The sequence below is a fragment of the Oncorhynchus mykiss genome, chromosome 25 (assembly GCF_013265735.2).
Source record: "Oncorhynchus mykiss isolate Arlee chromosome 25, USDA_OmykA_1.1, whole genome shotgun sequence".
In the NCBI taxonomy this organism is placed as follows: Eukaryota; Metazoa; Chordata; class Actinopteri; order Salmoniformes; family Salmonidae; genus Oncorhynchus; species Oncorhynchus mykiss.
This window is the reverse complement of record NC_048589.1, coordinates 6,580,717-6,604,657: the sequence shown is the minus strand read 5'-3', so window position 1 is coordinate 6,604,657 and position 23,941 is coordinate 6,580,717. Positions and strand designations below refer to the sequence as shown.

At 43.7% G+C, this 23,941-nt stretch overlaps 1 protein-coding gene across 2 annotated transcripts in view; it reads left to right on the top strand.

The window, feature by feature from the left end:
* The window catches only part of si:ch1073-358c10.1 (peptide methionine sulfoxide reductase MsrA 1), a 40,770-nt gene extending 27,461 nt beyond the window's left edge, over positions 1-13,309 (top strand). For both annotated transcript variants that reach the window (XM_021584406.2, XM_021584408.2), the window contains exon 6: positions 12,325-13,309. In XM_021584406.2, coding sequence (XP_021440081.1) covers positions 12,325-12,510 — 186 coding nt within the window. In that variant the 3' untranslated portion in view covers positions 12,511-13,309. The remainder of the gene's footprint in view (positions 1-12,324) is intronic.
* The last annotated feature ends 10,632 nt before the right edge of the window (positions 13,310-23,941 follow it).

Here is a 23,941-nt window from a genome sequence, read left to right as displayed (position 1 = left end):
CTTTAACCTGTCTCCTTCCCTTCATCTACACTGATTGGAGTGGATTTAACAGGTGGCATCAATAAGGGATCATAGCTTTCACCTGGTCAGTCTATGTCGTGGATAGAGTAGGTGTTCCTATTGTTTTGTCAGTGTACTCACATACACTATGATCTAACACTACACTTCTAACACGTTGCCTCTTACACTAGGATAACAGTTTTGTTTTTTGCCCTAGCACTACATAATAATACAAAATAATAATAATAATGATGAACTCATCGTCAAGCTGCGATTATTTGAACCAGCTGTGTAGTGTTAGCGCAAAAACCAGGGTCTCCAGGAACGAGTTTGGGAAGTACTGGTTTAAACAAACCTGAATCTCTGCTTTACGTTGACATTACGTCATTATTAGGGAATTTTGATATCACAAGTGCCGCTGTGTAAAAACACGGACTACTTTTTGCTCCCCGGGTTCACTTGTCTCCAGCAAGTCATGATTCATTGCTAGCAAATGATAACCCTTCAATATCATAGAACCAGGTACTTACTGTAGCACCGTAGGAGGCCGTTCCTTCTCTTGCTAGAATAAAAGACGCCCCTGCTGTGTTCCGACCTGGTACCCACGAACCTGCAGTTTGCAGTTCGCAATGCTCGTCAGTGGTCGAGAGCTTGACTTTGAGCCAATCAGAGAACACAAACCTCCACATGGGAAAGCCAACAAAAGTGACAAGAAAAAATAAAAAAGAGGGCACTTTTCCCCGGTGTTGTCCAACCCCTATTTCACGAGAATTGTTTTAACTATAATACTTCTTTACATCTAGCTAAGGAATCTTGTGCTTGAAGGATTTTTTTGTTTGTTAGGTTGAGTTTGATCATGTGCACCAGGCAGTCGCACACACTTCGTATGAAACAAATGGGGTGGTAAGTGCAGCACAATGCACACAACACTAAATGCTTTACCAAGCTAGTGATATATCAAGATTTTGATGAAATAATTGAATTCACTTTCCATTATTCCATGGTTAGTGCTATCCGGGATCCTTGGGACATCCCTACCCTAAACTGAAAAATAACCCTTACCTAATCTTAACCCTTACCTTAACCATTTTCATTTTCAAGGATCCTCACTTAGCATTATCCCTTCCTGCTTGCTAGCTAACATTAGCTAAATGGTTAGCATCGCCATTTAGCACAATGTAGCTAGGTACTCCACCGACTCTCTACAGTTAACAGGCAGCTTAATTCCAAAAACAAATCCAATGTGATGTAATTATATCTAGTTGAGGCCATCTGGTTAGTATCAACAAGGGCTTACTACATAGTCTAGCTAGCTAGCAACATTGTTAGAACATTAATTAGCTTAATAGCTACAGGCACAAGTCAACAAGCCTCTGCCACCTTGTGGCCTGGAGAATTTAAACAAAGCAAATTGGAGCTAGAACTGTTCTATGTGAACAACAGAAAGTTAACTTCCATCACTCTGGGCGGAGGTGGTAACTACCTATCGGCAGTCAGGTTTCTAAGTGTGTCTGACCCTTTAGTCTACAGAGGTGCCATTTTGGGCCACTTCGCATCAGTTGCACTGAGGAGACAGTGAAATGCTTGACACAGCAGAGGCCTCAGCAGGGTTTGTGACTGAGCGGGACTCTGTTGTCCCTCTTGTTTTCTGTTGAGTCAGGTCACTGGGCTCTTGGCTGACACTGAGGTTACAGAGGTGGCAGGGCATGTCCTACTGTCCTTCTGTGACAGTCTGGACGGATAGACGGACCTAGCCCTCCACCCCTCTGGGGGGGTCATAATATATGTGTGTGTGGTGATTCCTGGGGTGTGAGGTTCATGTGTCTCATTACGATTTAGGAAAGGAAAGGGTATACCTAGTCAGTTGCACAACTGAATGCATTCAATTTGTCTTCCGCATTTAACCTAACCCCTCTGAATCAGTTTGTGTGTGTGGGGGGGGGGGGGGGGGGGATCAGCGGCCTTTTGACAGCCCTTCAGTCTCGGCTCTGTGATCTGATTGCATCCCCTCCCTGTCCCCTTCCTAGCTCCCCTTGTCCCCTCTCTTTGGTCCCAGCTGCCACCCCTGCCTGACATTTGACCCCTGCCCAAGGCCAAGGCTAGGGGGGGGTGTCGCTGTCACAGCAGCCTGACAGCCCACCAGTCCATGACCGCTGACCCTGGGACCGATCAGTTACCATGGCGATCCCATTCCCCTCATTTCCTATGAATCCCATTTAGGACGGGATGGAGGAATGGATTAGGCAATACATGTGCGTCTCAGAGTCAGTTTGGATTAATGTGCCATTAGAGAGAGAGAGAGAGAGAGAGAGAGAGAGGAGAGGGGGAGAGCGAGAGGCGCAGGGTGTCAATCTAAGATGGGGTGAATAGGCGAGATGGCTTGTTTCACAAACTGGCCTCCAGTAGAAAAGATCAGGGCTTTAGAGGCTAACTGTTAACCCCAGTCATTGTCATTGAGAGGTTAACCACTAACCCCAGTCATTGCCATTGAGAGGCTAACTGCTAAGCCCAGTCATTGCCATTGAGAGGCTAACCGCTAACCCCAGTCATTGGCTGTATGTGCAGATAGGGGGCTTGCGGTTGGGGCCGTTCAAGATCACAACGGTCAAAGCTGTTGACAATAAACTGTTGAAACAAACGTTTGCTTCTCAGGGAGCTTGTGGCCTAGCTGGTTAGTTTTGAACAATTGCATATTGTAGAGAGAAAGATTTGTTTTGTAAGCCTGGGTCATGTTCATTAGGCACTGACATTGACAAAAACGGAATAAAACAGAGAAGGACCACTTGTCCAATAAGAAACACTTATTTCCGATTTGTGTTGCAAATTTTGTTTTCGTTGCATACCTTAATGAATGGAACCCTGCCATAGAAGGACTTCCGTCTCTCTGTGATAACTTAAATGGTTAGTCTTTTCTATATAGCTCAAGTCCTCATTCGTACAGTGCCAAAGCACATCTGATGGATTTCAAAGAATCTGTCCGTTGCAAAATAGCTGATGTAATGTGAAATTACTATTGCTCTGCCGTCTCATTACGATTTGGTGCTCTGTGTGTGTGTGTGTGTGTGTGTGTGTGTGTGTGTGTGTGTGTGTGTGTGTGTGTGTGTGTGTGTGTGTGTGTGTGTGTGTGTGTGTGTGTGTGTGTGTGTACTGCACGCACGTCCACTGCAAGCATGACTGTGTGTGCTTACGTGTGTGTGTGTATGTACTGTGCCCGTGTGTGTATGTGTGTGTGCCCCCCTAAAAGCACATCCTCATCCTTGGAGAGATGTGGTTGGCTTGGCAATAGGTACTAGAGGCTGCCCAAGATTCTGCCACACACACAGACGCACATACACACAGCCCAATGAATAATTAACCCTTACAAGGCTCCTTCCTTTTGCAGGGCTTTCAGTTTCTTAACTTCGGTACGGCGGCACAAAAAAGATAGTGTGCGTATTTAAAGCAACAACAAAAAATAGAGAGGCAGAAAAGCTTGTTTAAGCGTGAGAAGAGGGGAGGGCATGGAGGAGAGGAGAGGAGAGGAGGATGAGGAGAGGAGGAGGTGGAGAATTCGCTATAATGAAATTTGAAATGTGCGGAACATCAAAGACTTCTGGAGCAGCGCTGCTGTGCTAAGGAGCACCATAACGCCCCCCCCCCCCCCCCCCCCCCCCACACACACTCTCTGTCTCCCCCCTCTCTCTCTCTCTCTCTGTCTCCATATCTCTCTCTCTCTCCTGTCTTTCCCTCTCCTTCAATCCCTCTACATTTCTCTCTCTTTCTCCATCTCTCTCTCCTCCCTCTACTTCTCTCCCCCTCTCCTCTCTCTCTCTTCCTTTTCATATTTTCTCCTTCTCTGTCTCTCTCCTGCAGTGTCTCTCCTGAGCTAGGGGGAAGAAAGGAGGGATGGGAGGGTTTGATTAAGGGGAGAAGCGTGGCGGGGGGGGGGAATGGGGTGAGGTGGGCTAGGGGGTTTGTAGGAAGTTGGGGGAGGGTGTGACCGCGTTCCGTTCTGTGTGTAGAACAATGGTTTTTAACAAGCCAGCCAGAGTGCATTGAGTGAGTGTGTGTGCGTGCCTGCGCCCGTGCGTGTGTGCACCTTTGTGTGTGTGCGTGCGTGCGCCTGCGTATGTGATCGGAGCCTTGGCGAAGCAAGTGTGCCCTCTGATAAGAGAGCATGGCTTAAAGAGCTGTGTGTGGGTGGGGGGGGGGGGCTAAAAAGTCTAGAGGAGAAACCCAGGCGTTCTTCAATGGGGGCAGAACTGCTCTTTTCGGGGCTCTAAAGAGTGTAGAGTACCTGTGCTCTTTTACAGTCACTAAGGAATGCCTTATCCAATTCGTCACCTTGGTTTGGTCCATAAAACTCCTGTCCTTCCCTATGTGTGGTCTTTGACTGTGTGCCTGTCTGTGTGTGTCCATGTATGTGTCTACGTACAGTTGAAGTCGGGAGTTTTACATACACTTAGGTTGGAGTCATTAAAACTCGTGTTTCAACCACTCCACAAATTTCTTGTTAACAAACTATAGTTTTGGCAAGTCGGTTAGGACATCTACTTTGTGCATGACACAAGTCATTTTTTTTTTACAGACAGATTTCTTCACTTATAACTAACTCACTGTATCACAATTCCAGTGGGTCAGAAGTTTACATACACTAAGTTGACTGTGCCTATAAACAGCTTGGAAAATGCCAGAAAATTGTGTCATGGCTTTAGAAGCGTCTGATAGGGAAATTGACATAATTTGAGTCAATTGGAGGTGTACCTGTGGATGTATTTCAAGGCCTACCTTCAAACTCAGTGCCTCTTTGCTTGTCATCATGGGGAAATCAAAATAAATCAGCCAAGACCTCCACAAGTCTGGCTCATCCTTGGGAGCAATTTCCAAATGCCTGAAGGTACCACGTTCATCTGTACAAACAATAGTACGCAAGTAAAACACCATGGGACCACGCAGCCGTCTTACCACTCAGGAAGGAGACTCTTTCTGCCTCCTAGAGATGAACGTACTTTGGTGCAACAAATGCAAATCATTCCCAGAACAAAAGCAAAGGACCTTGTGAAGATTCTGGAGGAAACAGGTACAAAAGTATCAATATCCACAGTACAACAAGTCCTATATCGACGTAACCTGAAAGGCCGCTCAGCAAGGAAGAAGCCACTGCTCCAAAACCGCCATTAAAAAGCCAGACTACGGTTTGCAACTGCACATGGGGACAAAGATCATACTTTTTTGAGAAATGTCCTCTGGTCTGATGAAACAAAAATAGAACTGTTTGGCCGTAATGACCATTGTTATGTTTGGAGGGAAAGGGGGAGGCTTGCAAGCCGAAGACCACCATCACAATCGTGAAGCACGGGGGTGGCAGCATCATGTTGTGTGGGTGCTTTGCTGCAAGAGGGACTGGTGCACTTCACAAAATAGATAGCGTCATGAGGAAGGAAAATTATGTGGCTATATTCAAGCAACATCTCAAGACATCAGTCAGGAAGTTAAGGCTTGGTCGCAAATGGGTTTTCCAAATGGACAATGACCCCAAGCATACTTTCAAAGTTGTGGCAAAATTGCTTAAGGACAACAAAGTCAAGGTATTGCAGTGGCCATCACAAAGCCCTGACCTCAATCCTATAGAAAATGTGTGGGCAGAACTGAAAAAGCGTGTGCGAGCATGGAGGCCTACAAACTAGACTCAGTTACACCAGCTCTGTCAGGAGGAATGGGACAAAATTCACACAATTTGTTGTGGGAAGGTTGTGGAAGGCTACCCGAAACGTTTGACCCAAGTTAAACAATTTAAAGGCAATGCTACCAAATACTAATTGAGTGTATGTAAACTTCCGACCCACTGGGAATGTGATGAAAGAAATAAAAGCTGAAATAAATCCTTCTCTCTACTATTATTCTGACATTTCACATTCTTAAAATAAAGTGGCGATCCTAACTGACCTAAGACAGGGAATTTTTACTAGGATTAAATGTCAGGAATTGTGAAAAACTGAGTTTAAATGTATTTGGCTCAAGTGTATGTAATCTTCCGACTTCAACTGTATGTCCTTGCACCACGTTGTGTCTCAGCATACTCTTGAGTTGAACTATCAGTGATATATATCTCTATTATCCCCATAGTCTGTATTTTATCTCACACGCATACACAGACACACACACGCACATGTACACACACACAGACACACACACGCGCGCGCACAGACACACACACACACACACACACACACACGCACACACACCCCTTAGTCCTACTTATCCACCCTCTAGTTTATAACCGCCACAGTGAAAAAGGCTCTGAATGCTACTAAAATTCCCTACCGTTCACTATTGAACATGCAAAACCCATGCAGGTAACACATGCATATACTTGCGTGCATTCATATGTACATATACAGAATAAGTATTTCGAAAGTCATGGATAAGTAGAAATTAAAGGAGTGTTCATAGGTGAGCAGTGTGATATCGCAGCGTGTAGCCAGAGTGCTGTGGCTGTGAAAAAGCACAGCCACGCTGGCTGGTGTCTCGCTGCCTCCCAAACAAAATGTAGGACCGCACTCTGGCTGCAGATTTGAGAAGCAACCTAAAATGGATGCCTGACCCGGTCTGTGAGTGGGATGAGCGGAGAAGCGCTCACACGCTCTTCATCCTACGTGCACAGATGCGCACTCACACATACTCACACACACAGAAATGAGCATGCACACTCACACTCTCACAGAGGATACACAGAACGTAGCACCCACTCACACGGCAAATGTACTTTACATATAGTACCAGTCAAAAGTTTGGACACACCTACTCATTCCAGGGTTTTTCTTTATTTTGACTATTTCGTACATTGTAGAATAATAGTGAAGACATCAAAACTATGAAATAAGACACATGGAATCATGTAGTAACCAAAAAAGTGTAAAACAAATCAAAATATGTTTTATATTTGAGATTCTTCAAAGTAGCCACCCTTTGCCTTGATGACAGCTTGGCACACTCTTGGCATTCTCTCAACCGGCTTCATCAGGTAGTCACCTGGAATGCATTTCAATTAACAGGTGTGCCTTGTTAAAAGTTAATTTGTGGAATTTCTTTCCTTCTTAATGTGTTTGAGCCAATCAGTTGTGTTGTGACAAGGTAGGGGTGGTATACAGAAAATAGCCCTATTTGGTTAAAGACCAAGTCCATATTATGCCAAGAACAGCTCAAAAGCAAAGCGAAATGACGGTCCATCCTTACTTTAAGACATGGAGGTCCGTCAATCCGAAAAATGTCAAGAACTTTGAAAGTTTCTTCAAGTGCAGTCGCAAAAACCATCAAGCGCTATGATGAAACTGGCTCTCATGAGGACCGACACAAGAAAGGAAGACCCAGAGTTACCTCTGCTGCCGAGGATAAGTTCATTAGAGTTACCAGGCTCAGAAATTGCAGCCCAAAAAAATGCTTCACAGAGTTCAAGTAACAGACACATCTCAACATCAACTGTTCAGAGGCGAGTGTGTGAATCAGGCCTTCCTTCATTGTCGATTTGCTGCAAAGAAACCGCTATTAAAGGACACCAATAAGAAGTGACTTGCTTGGGACAAGAAACACAAGCAACGGACATTAGACTGGTGGAAATCTGTCCTTGGTCTGATGATTCCAAATGTGAGATTTTTTTTGTGAGATGCAGAGTAGGTGAACGTATGATCTCCGCATGTGTAGTTCTCACCGTGAAGCATGGAGGAGGAGGTGTGATGGTGTGGGGGTGCTTTGCTGGTGACACTGTCTGTGATTTATTTCGAATTCATGGCACGCTTAACCAGCATGGCTGCCACAGCATTCTGCAGCGATACGCCATCCCATCTGGTTTGCACTTAGTGGGACTATCATTTGTTTTTCAGCAGGACAATGACCCAACACACCTCCCGGCTGTGTAAGGGCAATTTAACCAAGGAGAGTGATAGAGTGCTCCCTCCACAATCATCTGACCTCAACCCTATTGAGATGGTTTGGGATGAGTTGGACCGCAGAGTGAAGGCCAACAAGTGGTCAGCAACTCCTTCAAGACTGTTGGAAAAGCATTCCAGGTGAAGCTGGAGAGTGTGCAAAGCTGTGCAAAACAAGGAGTGTGCAAAGTTGTCATCAAGGCAAAGGGTGCCTACTTTGAAGAATCATTGTTTACCACTTTTTGGTTACTACATGATTCCAAGTGTTATTTCATAGTTTTGATGTCTTCACTGTTATTCTACAATGTAGAAAATAGTACAAATGAAGAAAAACCCTTGAATGAGTAGGCGTGTCCAAACTTTTGACTGGTACTGTATATGATGTGCGCTGTCAGTTCACTGTTCCCATAAAGAACAAAGGCCATAATTGGAGAGTAGGGATACACAAACACACACACACACACTCAAAAGTGTTCATGGCTCTGTCGCTGTCCCGAACCTGTCAGGAGAAGACATTAATAGTCAGGCCTCTAAAGTTTCTTCTCTCTTTCTTTGTCCTCCTTTTTTTTCCCAGATAAAGAGTGAAGAGCAGGGAGCTCCCCTATTCCTCTCTTATTGGCCGTTACCTCTCCCTGCCTATCCATCTCCATGCCCCTCTCCTCTTCATCACCCTCTCTCCTCTTCATCACCCTCTTTCAATCTCCCCCCTCACTCAGGTCATTTGGTGCACTGTCATGGTTGCTCGCTTTGTTTATCTGGATAACAATTGTGTCGAACCTCTCCCTTCCCTTCGTCTTTCAGCTATTATTTTGCCGTTGATCCTCTACATAGGGAAGGATTCCCCAACTGGCGGCCCGCAGGATTTTAATTGGTCCAGAAGTTTTCAGAGCAAAAAAAAATATATATATTTTATTTTAAAGTTTTATTGTTGGACTTTAAAAAAAAAAACTGTAAAAACAGCAACAAATCAGCTCCACATCATTTTAATTTTGGAAATCTGTTCCAAAGTATTCACACGCATAATAGAGAGATATATGTGACCGTAAACAAATGCAAGCAAGGTTTGAAATTATTATGTTTTAGTCAAATGTTATGCAGTGCTTTCGGAAAGTATTCCGGCCCCTTGACTTTTCCCACATTTTGTTATGTCATTTTTTTCAGCAATCTTCGCACAACACCCGATAATGACAATGCAAAAAAAACTCTCTATAAGGTCCCACAGTTGACAGTGCATGTCAGAGCAAAATCCAAGCCATGAGGTGGAAGGAATTGCCCGTAGAGCTCTGAGACAGGAATGTGTTCAAGGCACAGATCTGGGGATTTTAGCAGCATTGAAGGTCCAAAAGAACACAGTGGCCTCCATCATCCTTAAATGGAAAAGTTTGTAACCACCAAGACTCTTCCTAGAGCTGGCCGCCCGTTCAAACTGATCAATCGTGGGAGAAGGGCCTTGGCGATGGTCACTCTGACAGAGCTCTAGAGTTCCTCTGTAGAGATGAGAGAACCTTGCAAAAGGACAACCATCTCTGCAGCACTCCACCAATCAGGCCTTTATGGTAGAGTGGCCAGACGTAAGCCACTCCTCAGTAAAAAGCACATGACAGCCCGCTTGGAGTTTGCCAAAAGGCACCAGAACACTATCAGACCATGAGAAACAAGATTCTCTGGTCTGATGAAACCAAGATTGAACTTGGGCAAAGTGTCTGAATAACTTATGTAATTCTGATATGTCAGTAGTTTTTATAAATGAGAAAAAATGTGTCACTATGGGGTATTGTGTGTAGATTGATGAGGGGAAAAACATTTTTATTTAGAATATGGCTGTAACGTAACAAAATGGGTAAAAAGTCAATGGGGTCTGAATACTTCCCGAAGGCTCTATATCCTTTTTTGGGCATTTTGCGGTCACTTTGCAGTCTACAAATGATGTTCCGACCCCCTGACCATCTGCGCCAGAAAAAATTGTCCTGCGGCTGAATGTAGTTGATGATCCCTGACATAGAGAGCATGTCAGGAGCATCATATTATAATATTATATCACAATGAGGTATTGCTTTTCAATACATTTTTTATTTTTTTTTGTAACTTTTTACAGGATATTGTAGAGTGCACTGTGTGACGATGAGAATATACGTGTATTTTTTTCGAGCAACCTTTCTTTGATTGAGTAACGTATTTGGATTGTAGTAACATTATTATGGGATGCTGTGTGCTCTGTTTAGATATTACGGTATGTCATTTATCTGTGAAGCATTACCCAGAAGAGGACTGGGGGGAAAAGGAACACTCCTTTAGCTTGCTTTTGACAGAACTGTCGACCATGTTTTTTTTAAAGATTGCATAAATGACCATGTCCATGGTGAGGGCAAAACTCCTCTAATAATGTCCTACTGATGACTCAATGTGTTTGTGTGTGTCACTCTCTCTTTCTGTCGCTCTCTCGGTCTTTCTTTCTGTCTCTCTCGCTCTCTTTCTCTTTCTACAGCGTGGGCCTTTCCTGAAGTAGAAATAGAGAGAATACGGTAGATAAATAGAGAGTGAACCTTTCTTTTTCTTTACTCGGTGTGTCACATTTTATTTGTGTCGGGCGTCCGTCTCTCTCTCTCTAACGGTGGGGGTCTCTTGCTTTCTCGCTTGACTGGAGCTACGGTGAAGCCCGCTCTCCACGGTCCTTCCGTCGTCACACGGGAGAGAGACGCGCTCGCTCGGCCGTAGTGCCTTTGACAGCCAAGCCTTTCCGACAGGCGTGAAGATGGGCTGACTGAGCTAGCTCGCAATGCAGGGCTCACTGGGGCTAGTGTAGCGCTAAGGTGCCCTGCACTCAAAGGCTGTTCAGTCCGACCCATTGCTAACACTAGCGCTAGCCGATTTTCCAGCCGCAGTGAGCCTTGCGGCTCCACTACGGCGTTTTGACACGACGTGACTGCATGCATTCTGATTTATGGGCTCAAAATGGCTGCCGTATTGTGACTTGCATTAGAGTCAGGCTTGAGAGTGTAGCCTATTCCTTCTCTGTTATCAGGCCATTTCTTGGGCATTGTATACCTCTCATATAAAAGCGAACCTCTAATGCATCTGATGCCCTGGGGCTTTCTGTCTATAATGAGTGGGTAGTGGGCCTATTTATAGTCCGGAAAAGCTGCCCTCCATTGTAAAATATGCAAAGGATGGGTAATCCCTTTGCAGCTTTCATTGGGGGATGTGTATATTATAACAGTGCATTTGCCATAGGAATATCCTACATTTGATATAAGTGCAATGCTTTTTGTCCCTCAACTTCTCCAAATGTGGCGTTTGATTTTGATGCAATGTCAGTCCGAAATATCTCATCACAAACCCTATTGGCCAGTGAGGACCGATGGTCTTGAATCCTGTTTTGAATGTGCTCGGGTTCTAAATGATCCTTTGGCTACAGATCTAGGATCAACTTACCTCCTCAAATACTAACCTTAACCACTCCCATCAAAATCAGTTTGTTTTCTGGGGGCAGTCAGTGCTTTGACATAGAGAGAGAACCACCACCTCGGGCATCACCTCCAGCACAATCCCACTCTAAATTCTTCACTGCTGCCTTGTGGCTGAAGGCTGGTACTGCATGTCGCTGCTTTATTCTTTCTCCCTGACAAATAAGGGACTAATACTGCTCTGTAAGCAGTACAATGTCTCTCCGCAATGTTTGGCATCCTCTCTCCTCCTCTCGGACCTTCCAATGTGTTTTGAGAACGAGGCCAAGACAACGAGGATGCAAAGAATCGAGGAAGGATGAAGGGATCCCCTTGTGACGGTGAACAATCCAGCACACCTTAGAAGGATTGTTTCTGTTGTGGTCTCCAGAGTGCTAGTCTTTAAATGTATTTTGCGGGTGGAGGGAAGCCGTGTGTTTTGCTGCAAAGGAGTACTCCCTCAGCAGGTAGAGAGTGTTTGAATCCTGCTCTCGGGGTGCTTACACCATGTTGCAACACTTATGGAGAGCTCAAAGCTACCGGGGGACCCTTTCAAGCGTTGTCCCAGAGCGCAAGGGAACAGAGCCAACGCTATAGAGAAACAGAGTCTGTTTCATGTGTCAATCAATCAACCACGCTGCTTTCTAAGTCAGAGAGCAGATCCATTATCTTTGGAAAGAGGGCACCTGGTTCATGTTCTGGGCATATCGTAGCAAAACATTTCAAAATGGTGTGCAATGGATAACGAAAATGAGCAGTTTAGCACCATTTCCGGTTATTTTTCGTACATTTTCTGACTAGTGAACAAAACCTTGAAGTCAGTTTGTAGCTGTTGTTCCGATTAGGGCATTTCCTGACCATGTAACCTGACTAATGCCTCAAAAACGGAATCTAGATTTTTTTCCCTGGTCAGGAGGGAAATCTCCTGACTCCGTTCATGATACATTTCTTGTATTTTGACCTTGTGTCCATTTCAGGTGTTATCTGAGAAGGGCTATGGATCCATCACCACAGAGGTTCTAGAGGGCCAGGAGTTCTTCTACGCGGAAGACTACCACCAGCAGTACCTGAAGAAGGTCCCCAAGGGCTACTGCTGTCTGAAGGGGACCGGGGTGAACTGTCCCATCGGAGCTGAAGCAGACGATGACAAAGACGAGCTGTGAAAAGAGAGAGCGAGAGAGAGAGAGAGAGAGAGAGATAGAGAGAGAGGGTAGAGAGAGAGAGAGAGTGGATTGAATACAAGGTGGGTTTTTCCGCAGATCTGAGTTTGTCGCTATCCAGGTGGAAATCATGCTTTTTAAATTTCCTGCTTCATATAGTCTCTTTATGGCCAAGTTAGGAGACTTGTTTGGACAATCTTGACTTTCTATAAACAATCAGCAGTAGGTATGGGTTGAAAAATGTTTCCACTCCCTAAAGTGTTTCTGAACTCGCTTAGCATTGTGTTTATCTGACTAATTGGCTAAATAATTTCAAAAGTATTTAGCAATCTGTATGAACTCTATTGTATACAATGATAATTGTATTTTCTCATTTAAATTGAAGTGTTACAGTTCAATATAGCCCATATCAAGGTTATTTTATTATTATATTGGTGCATGATGCCATGAGACCTCTTTGTATGCGAGGCTGAAGTACTGATAGAAATCCACAAGATGGCAATAGATACCAACAAACTTAACCTCTCAACAAAACAGCTTCAGCATTTCATTCCATCCACTCAATGTGACATCCTCACCCTTTAGGGCTATCTTCCATTAAGAGAGAAATTAGTACCCTTTCCGTAGAAGGGATTTGCACGTTGTGGTAGAATTATTTTTTACATGTGTGTTGGAATCACATCAGTTTTCTCTCCTTCCATTGCTCAGAAACATACACTGAGTATATACCAAACATTAGGAACACATTTCTGATATTTAGTTGCCTTCAGAACAGCCTCACTTAGTCGGGGCATGGACTCTACAATGTGTCGAAAGCATTCCACAGGGATGCTGGCCCATGTTGACTCCATTGCTTTCCACAGTTGTGTCAAGTTGGCTGGATGTCCTTTGGGTGGTGGAACATTCTCGATACGCACAGGAAACTGTTGAGCATGAAAAACCCAGCAGCGTTGCAGTTCTTGACACTTCTCCCATACCCTGTTCAAAGGCACTTACATTTTTTGCCTTGCCCATTGACCCTCTGAATGGCACACATACACAATCCATGTCTCAATTGTCTCGAAGGCTTAAAAATCCTTCTTTAACCTGTCTCCTCCCCTTCACCTACACGGATTGAAGTGGATTTAACAAGTGACATCAATAAGGGATTATAGCTTTCACCTGGTCAGTCTATGTCGTGGAAAGAGCAGGTATTCATTATGTGTTGTACACTCAGGCTTATGTGTGAGAGCATCCCTGGTTTTCAACTAAACAAAATCAAATCAACGTTTATTGGTCGAGTACACAGTTTAGCAGATGTTGTAGTGGGTGCAGCGAAATGCATATGTTACCGGCTCCTAACAATACCGTAAAATGTTTTTTTTAAAAGCACACAGGGCCTCCCGAGTGGTGCAGTGGTCTAAGACACTGCATTGCAGTGTTAGCTGTGCCACTAGAGAACCTGGTTCGTGTTCAGGCTCTGTCGCACCCGGCTGCGACCGGGAGACCCATGGGGCGGCGCACAATTGGCCCAGCATCGTCCAGGTTAGGGAAAGGTTTGAGCGGCAGCGCAATAGCGACTCCTGTGGCAGGTCGGGCGCAATGCACGCTGACACGGTCGCCAGGTGCACGTGTTTCCTCCGACACATTGGTGCGGCTGGCTTCCGGGTTAAGCGGGCATTGTGTCAAGAAGCAGTGCAGCTTGGCTTGGTTGTGTTTTGGAGGATGCACGGCTCTCGACCTTCGCCTCTCCCGAGTCCGTACGGAAGTTGCAGCAATGGGACAAGACTGTAACTACCAATTGGATACCACGGAATTGGGGAGAAAAAAGCACTATAAATCAAGAACATTGGGACAAAGCCAATTAATAACCTAAATAGCATCGTAACAGTAATCAAAATGCAAGCTATATGCATGTACACTGGAAGATTTTAGACAAGATATGCTATATTGAATAAAATATACATGCAACAATTTCAAATATTTTACTGAGTAACAGCTCATATAAGAAAATCCGTGAATTGAAATAAATTAATTAGGCCCTAATCTATGGATTTCACCTGACTGGGAATACAGATGCATATCAGATGCATCATTTTTTCACGCAGGAAAAAAAGATAAAACGCGTAAAAAAATATCTTGCTGCGTTTTGTAAAAACAGATCTAAAATGCTTCCAATTGTAATTTATGCTCGTTATCAGACTAATTGTGTGCTTCAGTTGCACTTCTAAACTCTGATGTGTAGCTTCTTTTAAAATGCTAGATTAACTTTAAGCGAAACATTAAGGAAATGTAGCTGGCTTTCTATTATAGCCCTAAACATTAGAAATATGATGGCCATATATAGTTATGCAAAAAATACCTTGCCTTTTCATTGTAAGCTCATTTACTTGTGTGGCTGCCAGCCAAACAGCGTTGCACTTCTATTGTCATCTGATGAAAATGAAGCTATTTTATGTTGAATGTGTTGCACTAATGTATTTTCTGTGAAAGGAAAACTGTAGTTGCACGTCCCTTTTCACTCTATTGAAGCAAATAAAAACACAGTTGACTTTCAATATGAAACGTGACCGCTGTCACCTGCTCCTGCTTTCTACTGTTGTGCTGTTTGCAAACAAACACGTGACTGGCTCAACTGTGCTGGGGAACTAAGTAAGCTTCATAATGCAAAATAATGTGACGGATGAAAATGAAGTATGTGATCTTTATCTCCTAACGTATTGCACAAGTTGACTGCAGGTATTTACTTAAAAAATAGCTACAAATATGAAATGTGTCAAATGTATTCAAAAACTTCAAATAAATATTTTCAAAAGAATTGAAAAACCATCCCGTGGCTATTTCCAAATACCCCATTATACAGTATATGCAGAATACCGCCCAAGCCTAGTATGTTCAGCAGTAGGTATATTAGAGTAAGCTATGCCAAGAATCCAGTATATAAATAAATATGTATAAATGTATATGTATAAACAGTAGAACAAAATATAAAGTACAGTCGTACAAAATATTTGAATGAGCTACAGTATGTCAGGAATGCAGTATTTAAATACTCAGTGTGAAACAGGAAGTGTCCAATGGTTCAATGTCTCTGACATGGGACAGCAGAGTTGGCTGTGTGGGAGAGTGTGTGAATTTGTGTATGTGCGTGTGTTTATGAGTATGAGGTGTGTGTGTGTGATAGCGTGTGTGTGTGTGTGTGTGTGTGTTTTGCATCACCTAATAGACGGCTAGTGATGGCTGTTCAACAGTCTGATGCCTGGTAATAGAAGCAGTGTTATAGTCTCTTTGTCTTGACACTGATGCGCCTGCACTATCTCTGTCTGCGCCGAGTGAACAGTCCGCGAGGTCCTTAATAATCTACAGAGTGGCCATTAAAGCTGACATCCGCGATAGGCGAAACAAATGTGCCCCTAGGCGCATTTGTTATTGTTTTTGTTTTGAGGAAATGAAAATCCAGCATGGTAGTAAAATAAAAACGTAGTACTCTGCTGTTCTATCGCGTGTACAATGATGTGCAATGATGTTTTTTATTCTCTATTTTGGTTAGGCCAGGGTGTGACTAGGGTGGGCGTTCTATGTTCTTTTTTCTATGTTTGTATTTCTTTGTTAATGGCCGGGGATGGTTCTCAATCAGGGACAGCTAGATGTCTGTCGTTGTCTCTGATTGAGAACCATACTTAGGTAGCCTTTTCCCACCTTGTGTTTTGTGGGTCATTATTTTTCCCTGTGTGTTTGTGTGCACCTCGGTTGCGTCACGGTCTTTGCTGTTTACCTGTTTGTTTTTTGGTTGTTTCGGTTTCACTTTCATTAAAAGATGTGGAACTACATGCACGCTGCGCCTTGGTTGATTTATGACAGGGAGTTTGAGGATAGCGAGCGTGACAGAATTACCCACCACAAGAAGACCAATGTCACACCCTGACCATAGTTTGCTTTGTATGTTTCTATGTTTTGGTTGGTCAGGGTGTGATCTGAGTGGGCATTCTATGTTGGATGTCTTGTTTGTCTATTTCTCTGTCTGGCCTGATATGGTTCTCAATCAGAGGCAGGTGTTAGTCATTGTCTCTGATTGGGAACCATATTTAGGTAGCCTGGGTTTCACTGTGTGTTTGTGGGTGATTGTTCCTGTCTCTGTGTTTTGCTGTTTTATAGTGTTAATGTTTATCCTTTTTGTTATTAAACATGAATCAATATAATCACGCTGCGTTTTGGTCCGCCTCTACTTCACCACAAGAAGACCGTTACAACCAAGCAGCGTGCGCCAACTTGAAGGAGGAGTTGGACCGGGGAGGAGAGAATGGTAGAGGACAAGACCTGGTCACTGAAGCCCGAGAGGCAGCCCCCCCAAAAAAAATTGGGGGTGGGCACACAGGGAGTGTGGCGGAGTCAGGTTGGAGACCTGAGCCCACTCCCCGTGCTTACAGGGGCGAGCAGGTGACAGGTCAGGCCCCGTGCTATGGGGTGATGCTCACTGTGTCTCGGCCGTGTATTCACAGGCCGGTGTATTCACAGGCCGGTGTGCTCGGTGCCAGCGTCCCGCATTTGCCGGGTGGAAGCCTGTGTGTCCAGTGCCTCGGCCAAGGAAGAGGCCGCCTGTATGTCTCCCCAGCCTGGTGAGACCTGTGCCTGCTCCCAGAACCAAGCCACCCTCCTATCCGGAGCTGCCAGAGTGAACCATCCATTTGTAAACTAAATAAGGTTATTCTTCTAAATATGTTGGTAATCCCTGAGTCTCTGTTTGAGAGGGACATGGGTGGGGGGTGTGTGTGTGTGTCACCTTTTCTGCTCTGCAGATGAGCAACACTGGGACTTGTATATGATTCACAGACTGTTTTAGAACTCAGACAAACCTTATACACACAAATGATTGAACAAATACACACACACACATACACACGGATACACACAACAGTGCCTAAAGAGAGAGACACAGACCTCTCTACCAGTGGCGGTCAGTGCCATTTAGATAAGGGAGAGTATATATATTTTTTTATGAGCATGGCCTTATTACTATTGATTATTGGATGACTGTAACGCTCTGGGCGTAGTGGGTGCGAAGTCAGGCGCAGGAAGCAGAGAGTACAGGGTAGTGCTTTAAATTGCACACACGGCGAACATAAGCCACCCCACAAAACACAGGGCGCACACGAAACAAATGCCCCAAACATGGGGACTCAAAGAGTCGGGAGAAAAGCCCACGAACGAAAAACACGTCAACCTCAAACGTGCACAGTAGCAACACAAAACAATCCCGCACAAAGAACAGGCGGGCCTACCGGTAAATGAAGCCCGACCAATCAGCCTAAAACACAAAACAGGTGAAACCAATAAACAGAAAGGGGAAAAGGGATCAGTGGCAGCTAGTAGGCCGGTGACGACGACCGCCACCCGAACAGGAAGGGGAGCCACCTTCGGTAGGGGTCGTGACACTGTCATTCATATTCCCTTCACCGAGATCAATGTAACATCGATATGTTTAGGCTACTACATGATACTCACATGTTTCCTATATCCATCATAAGGTTGCTACAACCGAGCCTATGAATGAAAGTTTACAACAGAAGTGCACAGGTCGAGAGAAGAATGTGAGTAATCAAGGTGACAGGCAAAACACATTCAATAATGCCTTGCACACTCTTGCCAGCATCTAGCTGATCTAGAATGTAATCATTTGTCCAATAATGGCAAACAAGAGTTTCTATTGGACAAATTCAGGTATGTTTATCACCGTTTTGTTCCGTTTGTTTCCGTTTAAGAAACGTTTTTCAACAGAATCAGTGAAATGAATACACCCCGGATCACACGCAGACACAGTTCATTTTCATAGCAGCCACATACAAATAGCACAAGCACTTTGCGCGTTGTATAATTCCTTCTCACATCTACACGCTCTCCTCCTCTCACCTTTCCCTTCGCTTGTGAACTTTAGTGCACAACACATCAGCTCTCTGTGACCAGGTGAAAAAACGTTTCCAAGCCAAACGTTCATATCATAACCGCTACACACAGCCTACATTGTTGTCACCATATTAGCTAACGTCATTGTCAACATTCAGTGCATTCGGAAAGTTATTCAGACACTTTGACTTTTTCTACATTTTGCTACAGCCATTTTGTTTTATTCTAAAATGGATTAAATTAATTGTTTTCCTCATCAATCTACACACAATACCCCATAATGACAAAGCGAAAACAGGTTTTTAGAAATGTTTGCAAATATATAGATTTTTTTTTTTTAAATAATGAAATACCTTATTTAAGTATTCAGACCCTTCCCTATGAGACTTGAAATTGAGCTCAGGTGGATCCTGTTTCTATTGATCATCCTTGATATGTTTCTACAACTTGATTGGGGTCCACCTGTGGTAAATTCAATTGATTGGACATGATTTGGAAAGGCACACACCTGTCTATATAAGGAGATGATTGTGGACTACAGGAAAAGGAGGGCGGAGCACGCCCCCATTCCCATCAAAGGGGCTGTAGTGGAGCAGGTTGAGAGCTATAAGTTCCTTGGTGTCCACATCACCAACAAACTAACATGGTCCAAGCACACCAAGACAGTCGTGAAGAGGGCACGACAAAACCTATTCCCCCTCATGAGACTGAAAAGATTTGGCATGTGTTCTCAGATCCTCAAAAGGTTCTACAGCTGCGCCATCACTGCCTGGTATGGCAACTGCTCAGCCTCCGACCGCAAGGCACTACAGAGGGTAGTGCGTTTCGGCCCAGTACATCACTGGGGCCAAGCTTCCTGCCATCCAGCACCTCTATACCAGGCGGAGGAAGGAAGGCCCTAAAAATGGTCAAAGACTCCAGCCACCCTAGTCATAGACTATTCCCTCTGCTACCGCACGGCAAGCGGTACCGGAGAGCCAAGTCTAGGTCCAAGAGGCTTCTAAACAGCTTCTACCCCCAAGCCATAAGACTACTGAACATGTAATCAAATGGCTACCCAGACTATTTGCATTGCCTGACTCTGTACCCCCTGTATATAGCCTCGCTATTGTTATTTTTCTGCTGCTCTTAATTATTTGTTACTTTTTTATATATATATATATATATATATATATATATATATATATGTGTGTGTATATATCTATATATATATATATATATACAGTGCCTTGCGAAAGTATTCGGCCCCCTTGAACTTTGCGACCTTTTGCCACATTTCAGGCTTCAAACATAAAGATATAAAACTGTATTTTTTTGTGAAGAATCAACAACAAGTGGGACACAATCATGAAGTGGAACGACATTTATTGGATATTTCAAACTTTTTTTAAAAATCAAAAACTGAAAGATTGGGCGTGCAAAATTATTCAGCCCCTTTACTTTCAGTGCAGCAAACTCTCTCCAGAAGTTCAGTGAGGATCTCTGAATGATCCAATGTTGACCTAAATGACTAATGATGATAAATACAATCCACCTGTGTGTAATCAATTCTCCGTATAAATGCACCTGCACTGTGATAGTCTCAGAGGTCCGTTAAAAGCGCAGAGAGCATCATGAAGAACAAGGAACACACCAGGCAGGTCCGAGATACTGTTGTGAAGAAGTTTAAAGCCGGATTTGGATACAAAAAGATTTCCCAAGCTTTAAACATCCCAAGGAGCACTGTGCAAGCGATAATATTGAAATGGAAGGAGTATCAGACCACTGCAAATCTACCAAGACCTGGCCGTCCCTCTAAACTTTCAGCTCATACAAGGAGAAGACTGATCAGAGATGCACCAAGAGGCCCATGATCACTCTGGATGAACTGCAGAGATCTACAGCTGAGGTGGGAGACTCTGTCCATAGGACAACAATCAGTCATATATTGCACAAATCTGGCCTTTATGGAAGAGTGGCAAGAAGAAAGCCATTTCTTAAAGATATCCATAAAAAGTGTTGTTTAAAGTTTGCCACAAGCCACCTGGGAGACACACCAAACATGTGGAAGAAGGTGCTCTGGTCAGATGAAACTAAAATTGAACTTTTTGGCAACAATGCAAAACGTTATGTTTGGCGTAAAAGCAACACAGCTGAACACACATCCCCACTGTCAAACATGGTGGTGGCAGCATCATGGTTTGGGCCTGCTTTTCTTCAGCAGGGACAGGGAAGATTGTTAAAATTGATGGGAAGATGGATGGAGCCAAATACAGGACCATTCTGGAAGAAAACCTGATGGAGTCTGCAAAAGACCTGAGACTGGGACGGAGATTTGTCTTCCAACAAGACAATGATCCAAAACATAAAGCAAAATCTACAATGGAATGGTTCAAAAATAAACATATCCCGGTGTTAGAATGGCCAAGTCAAAGTCCAGACCTGAATCCAATCGAGAATCTGTGGAAAGAACTGAAAACTGCTGTTCACAAATGCTCTCCATCCAACCTCACTGAGCTCGAGCTGTTTTGCAAGGAGGAATGGGAAAAAATGTCACTCTCGATGTGCAAAACTGATAGAGACATACCCCAAGCGACTTACAGCTGTAATCGCAGCAAAAGGTGGCGCTACAAAGTATTAACTTAAGGGGGCTGAATAATTTTGCACGCCCAATTTTTCAGTTTCTGATTTGTTAAAAAAGTTTGAAATATCCAATAAATGTCGTTCCACTTCATGATTGTGTCCCACTTGTTGTTGATTCTTCACAAAAAAATACAGTTTTATATCTTTATGTTTGAAGCCTGAAATGTGGCAAAAGGTCGCAAAGTTCAAGGGGGCCGAATACTTTCGCAAGGCACTGTATATATATATATATATATATATATATATATATATTGTTTTGGGGGGTGTATTTTTCTTAACTTCATTGTTGGTTAAGGGCTTGTAAGTAAGCATTTCACTGTAAGGTGAACTACACCTTTTTTATTAGGTGCATTTGATTTGATAAGATCCAACAGTTGAAAGTGCATGTCAGAGCAAAAACCAAGCCATGAGGTTGAAGGACTTGTCCGTAGAGCTCCGAGACAGGATTGTGTTGAGGCACAGATCTGGGGAAAAGTACCAAAACATTTCTGCAGCATAGAAGGTCTCCAAGAACACAGTAGCCTCCATCATTCTTAAATGGAAAAGTTTGGAACCACCAAGAATCTTCCTAGAGCTGGCTGCCTAGACAACCTGAGCAATCGGGGGAGAAGGTTCTTGTTCAGGGAGGTCGATGGTCGCTTTGACAGAGCTCCAGAGTGTGGAGGTCGGGGTGTTTTTCAGCAGTAGGGACTTGGAGACTTGTCAGGATCGAGGGAATGATGAACAGAGCAAAGTACAGAGAGATCCTTGATAAAAACCTGCTCCGGAGTGCTGAGGACCTCAGACTGGGGTGAAGGTTCACCTTCCAACAGGACAATGACCCAAAGCACACAGCCAAGACAATGGAGGAGTGGCTTTGGGACAAGTCTCTGAATGTTCTTGAGAAGCTCTGCCAGAGCCCGGACTTGAACCCGATCAAACATCTCTGGAGAGACCTGAAAATAGACAGAGCTTGAGAGGATCTGCAGAGAAGAATGGGAGAAACTTCCCAAATACAGGTGTGCCAAGCTTGTAGCGTCATACCTAAGAAGACTCGAGACTGTAATCGCTGCCAAAGATGCTTCTACAAAGCACTGAGTAAAGGGTCTGAATACTTATGTAAATGTGATATTTCTGTTTGTTTTTTTATTAATTTGCAAAAATGTATAAAAACCTGTTTTTGCTCTGTCATTATGGGGTATTGTGTGTAGATTGATGACGGGAAAAACGATTTAATCCATTTTAGAATAAGGCTGTAACATAGAACAATTTGGAAAAATCATGGGGTCTGAATACTTTCCGAATGCATTGTAGCTTTGTATTTATTCATGTATTTAACCTTTATTTAAATAGGCTAGTCAGTTAAGAACAAATTCTTATTTACAATGACGGCCTACCAAAAGGCAAACATAAAAAAATAGAGGACAAAACCCTCACGACAAGAGAGACACCACAATACTACATAAAGAGAGACCTAAGACAACAACATTGCATGACAGCAACACATGACTACTAGCTACTAGAACTAACGCATTAGTAAACCCGCTAGCTAAAATCATGCAGTACAGTGTACAGTCAGCAAGCAGTTTAGCAGTTACACCGGCCAGCCCCAGTGGTAAAAAGTTAATAAAACCAAAAGCTTACCTTGACTTGGAAGAGTTCCAGTGTTGGATAGCCATAGCCAGCTAGCGAACATAGCATCCCTCTCTGCTTTATCCGGGTGTTTGAGTAGAATAAACTAGCTAGCTGCATTCGCTAGCTAAGTAAGTGAAAGCAATTTTTTTTAAATTAAATACATCTCTCTTTCTTCTCCTTAATTTTTGAATAAATACATTTGTTCGAAACTGTTGAACTATTGTCTTTCTCTTTTTTTGAGTCAACTAATCCACATTTTATGCAGTGTTAGCTAGCTGTAGCTTATGCTTTCAGTACTAGATTAATTCTCTGATCCTTTGATTGGGTGGACAACATGTCAGTTCATGCTGCAAGAGCTCTGATTGGTTGGAGGACCTCTTCCAGAAGTTGTCATAATTACTGTGTAAGTCTGGAAGTGGGTGAGAACCATGAGCCTCCTAGGTTTTGTATTGAAGTCAATGTACCCAGAGGAGGACGGAAACTAGCTGTCCTCCGGCTTCGCCATGGTGCTCCCCTACAGAGTGCTGTTAAGGCTGCTGTAGACCTTCATTGCAAAACATTGTGTAAATACAATACTGTTGATCCATCCTCAGTTTTCTCCTAGCACAGCCATAAAACTCTAACTGTTTTAAAGTCACCATTGGTCTCATGGTGACATACCTGACCGGTTTCCTTCCTCTCTGGCAACTGAGTTAGGAAGGACGCCTGTATCTTTGTAGTGACTGGGTGTATTGAGAGGTAATCCCTGAGTCTCTGTTTGAGGGGTACATGGGTTATGGGGTAGTATTTGTGTGCGTGCATGCTCCGTGGTCATATGTTACTGTACGTTAGAGGTGGTGACTACTCTCCTAGAGTATCTGTCACCTTTTCTGCTCTTCAGATGAGCAACACTGGGACTTCTTGAATATGATTCACAGACTGTTTTAGAACTCAGACAAACCTTATTATAGACAGAAGATTGAACATGCAAATACACACACATACACTGTAACGGATCTCCTCCTCTTCATCTGAGGAGGAGTAAGGATCGGACCAAAGGGCAGCGTGGTAAGTGTTCATGATGATTTTAATAAAAGAAAGCACTGAACATTGAATCAAAACAATGACGTGAATATACCAAAACCGAAACAGTACCGTGTGACCCAAACACTCACACGGGAACAAACACCCACAAACCAAAAGTGAAACCCAGGCTACCTAAGTATGATTCTCAATCAGAGAACTAACGACACCTGCCTCTGATTGAGAACCATACTAGGCCGAACACAAAAACCAACATAGAAAAACAAACATAGACTCCCCACCCCAACTCATGCCC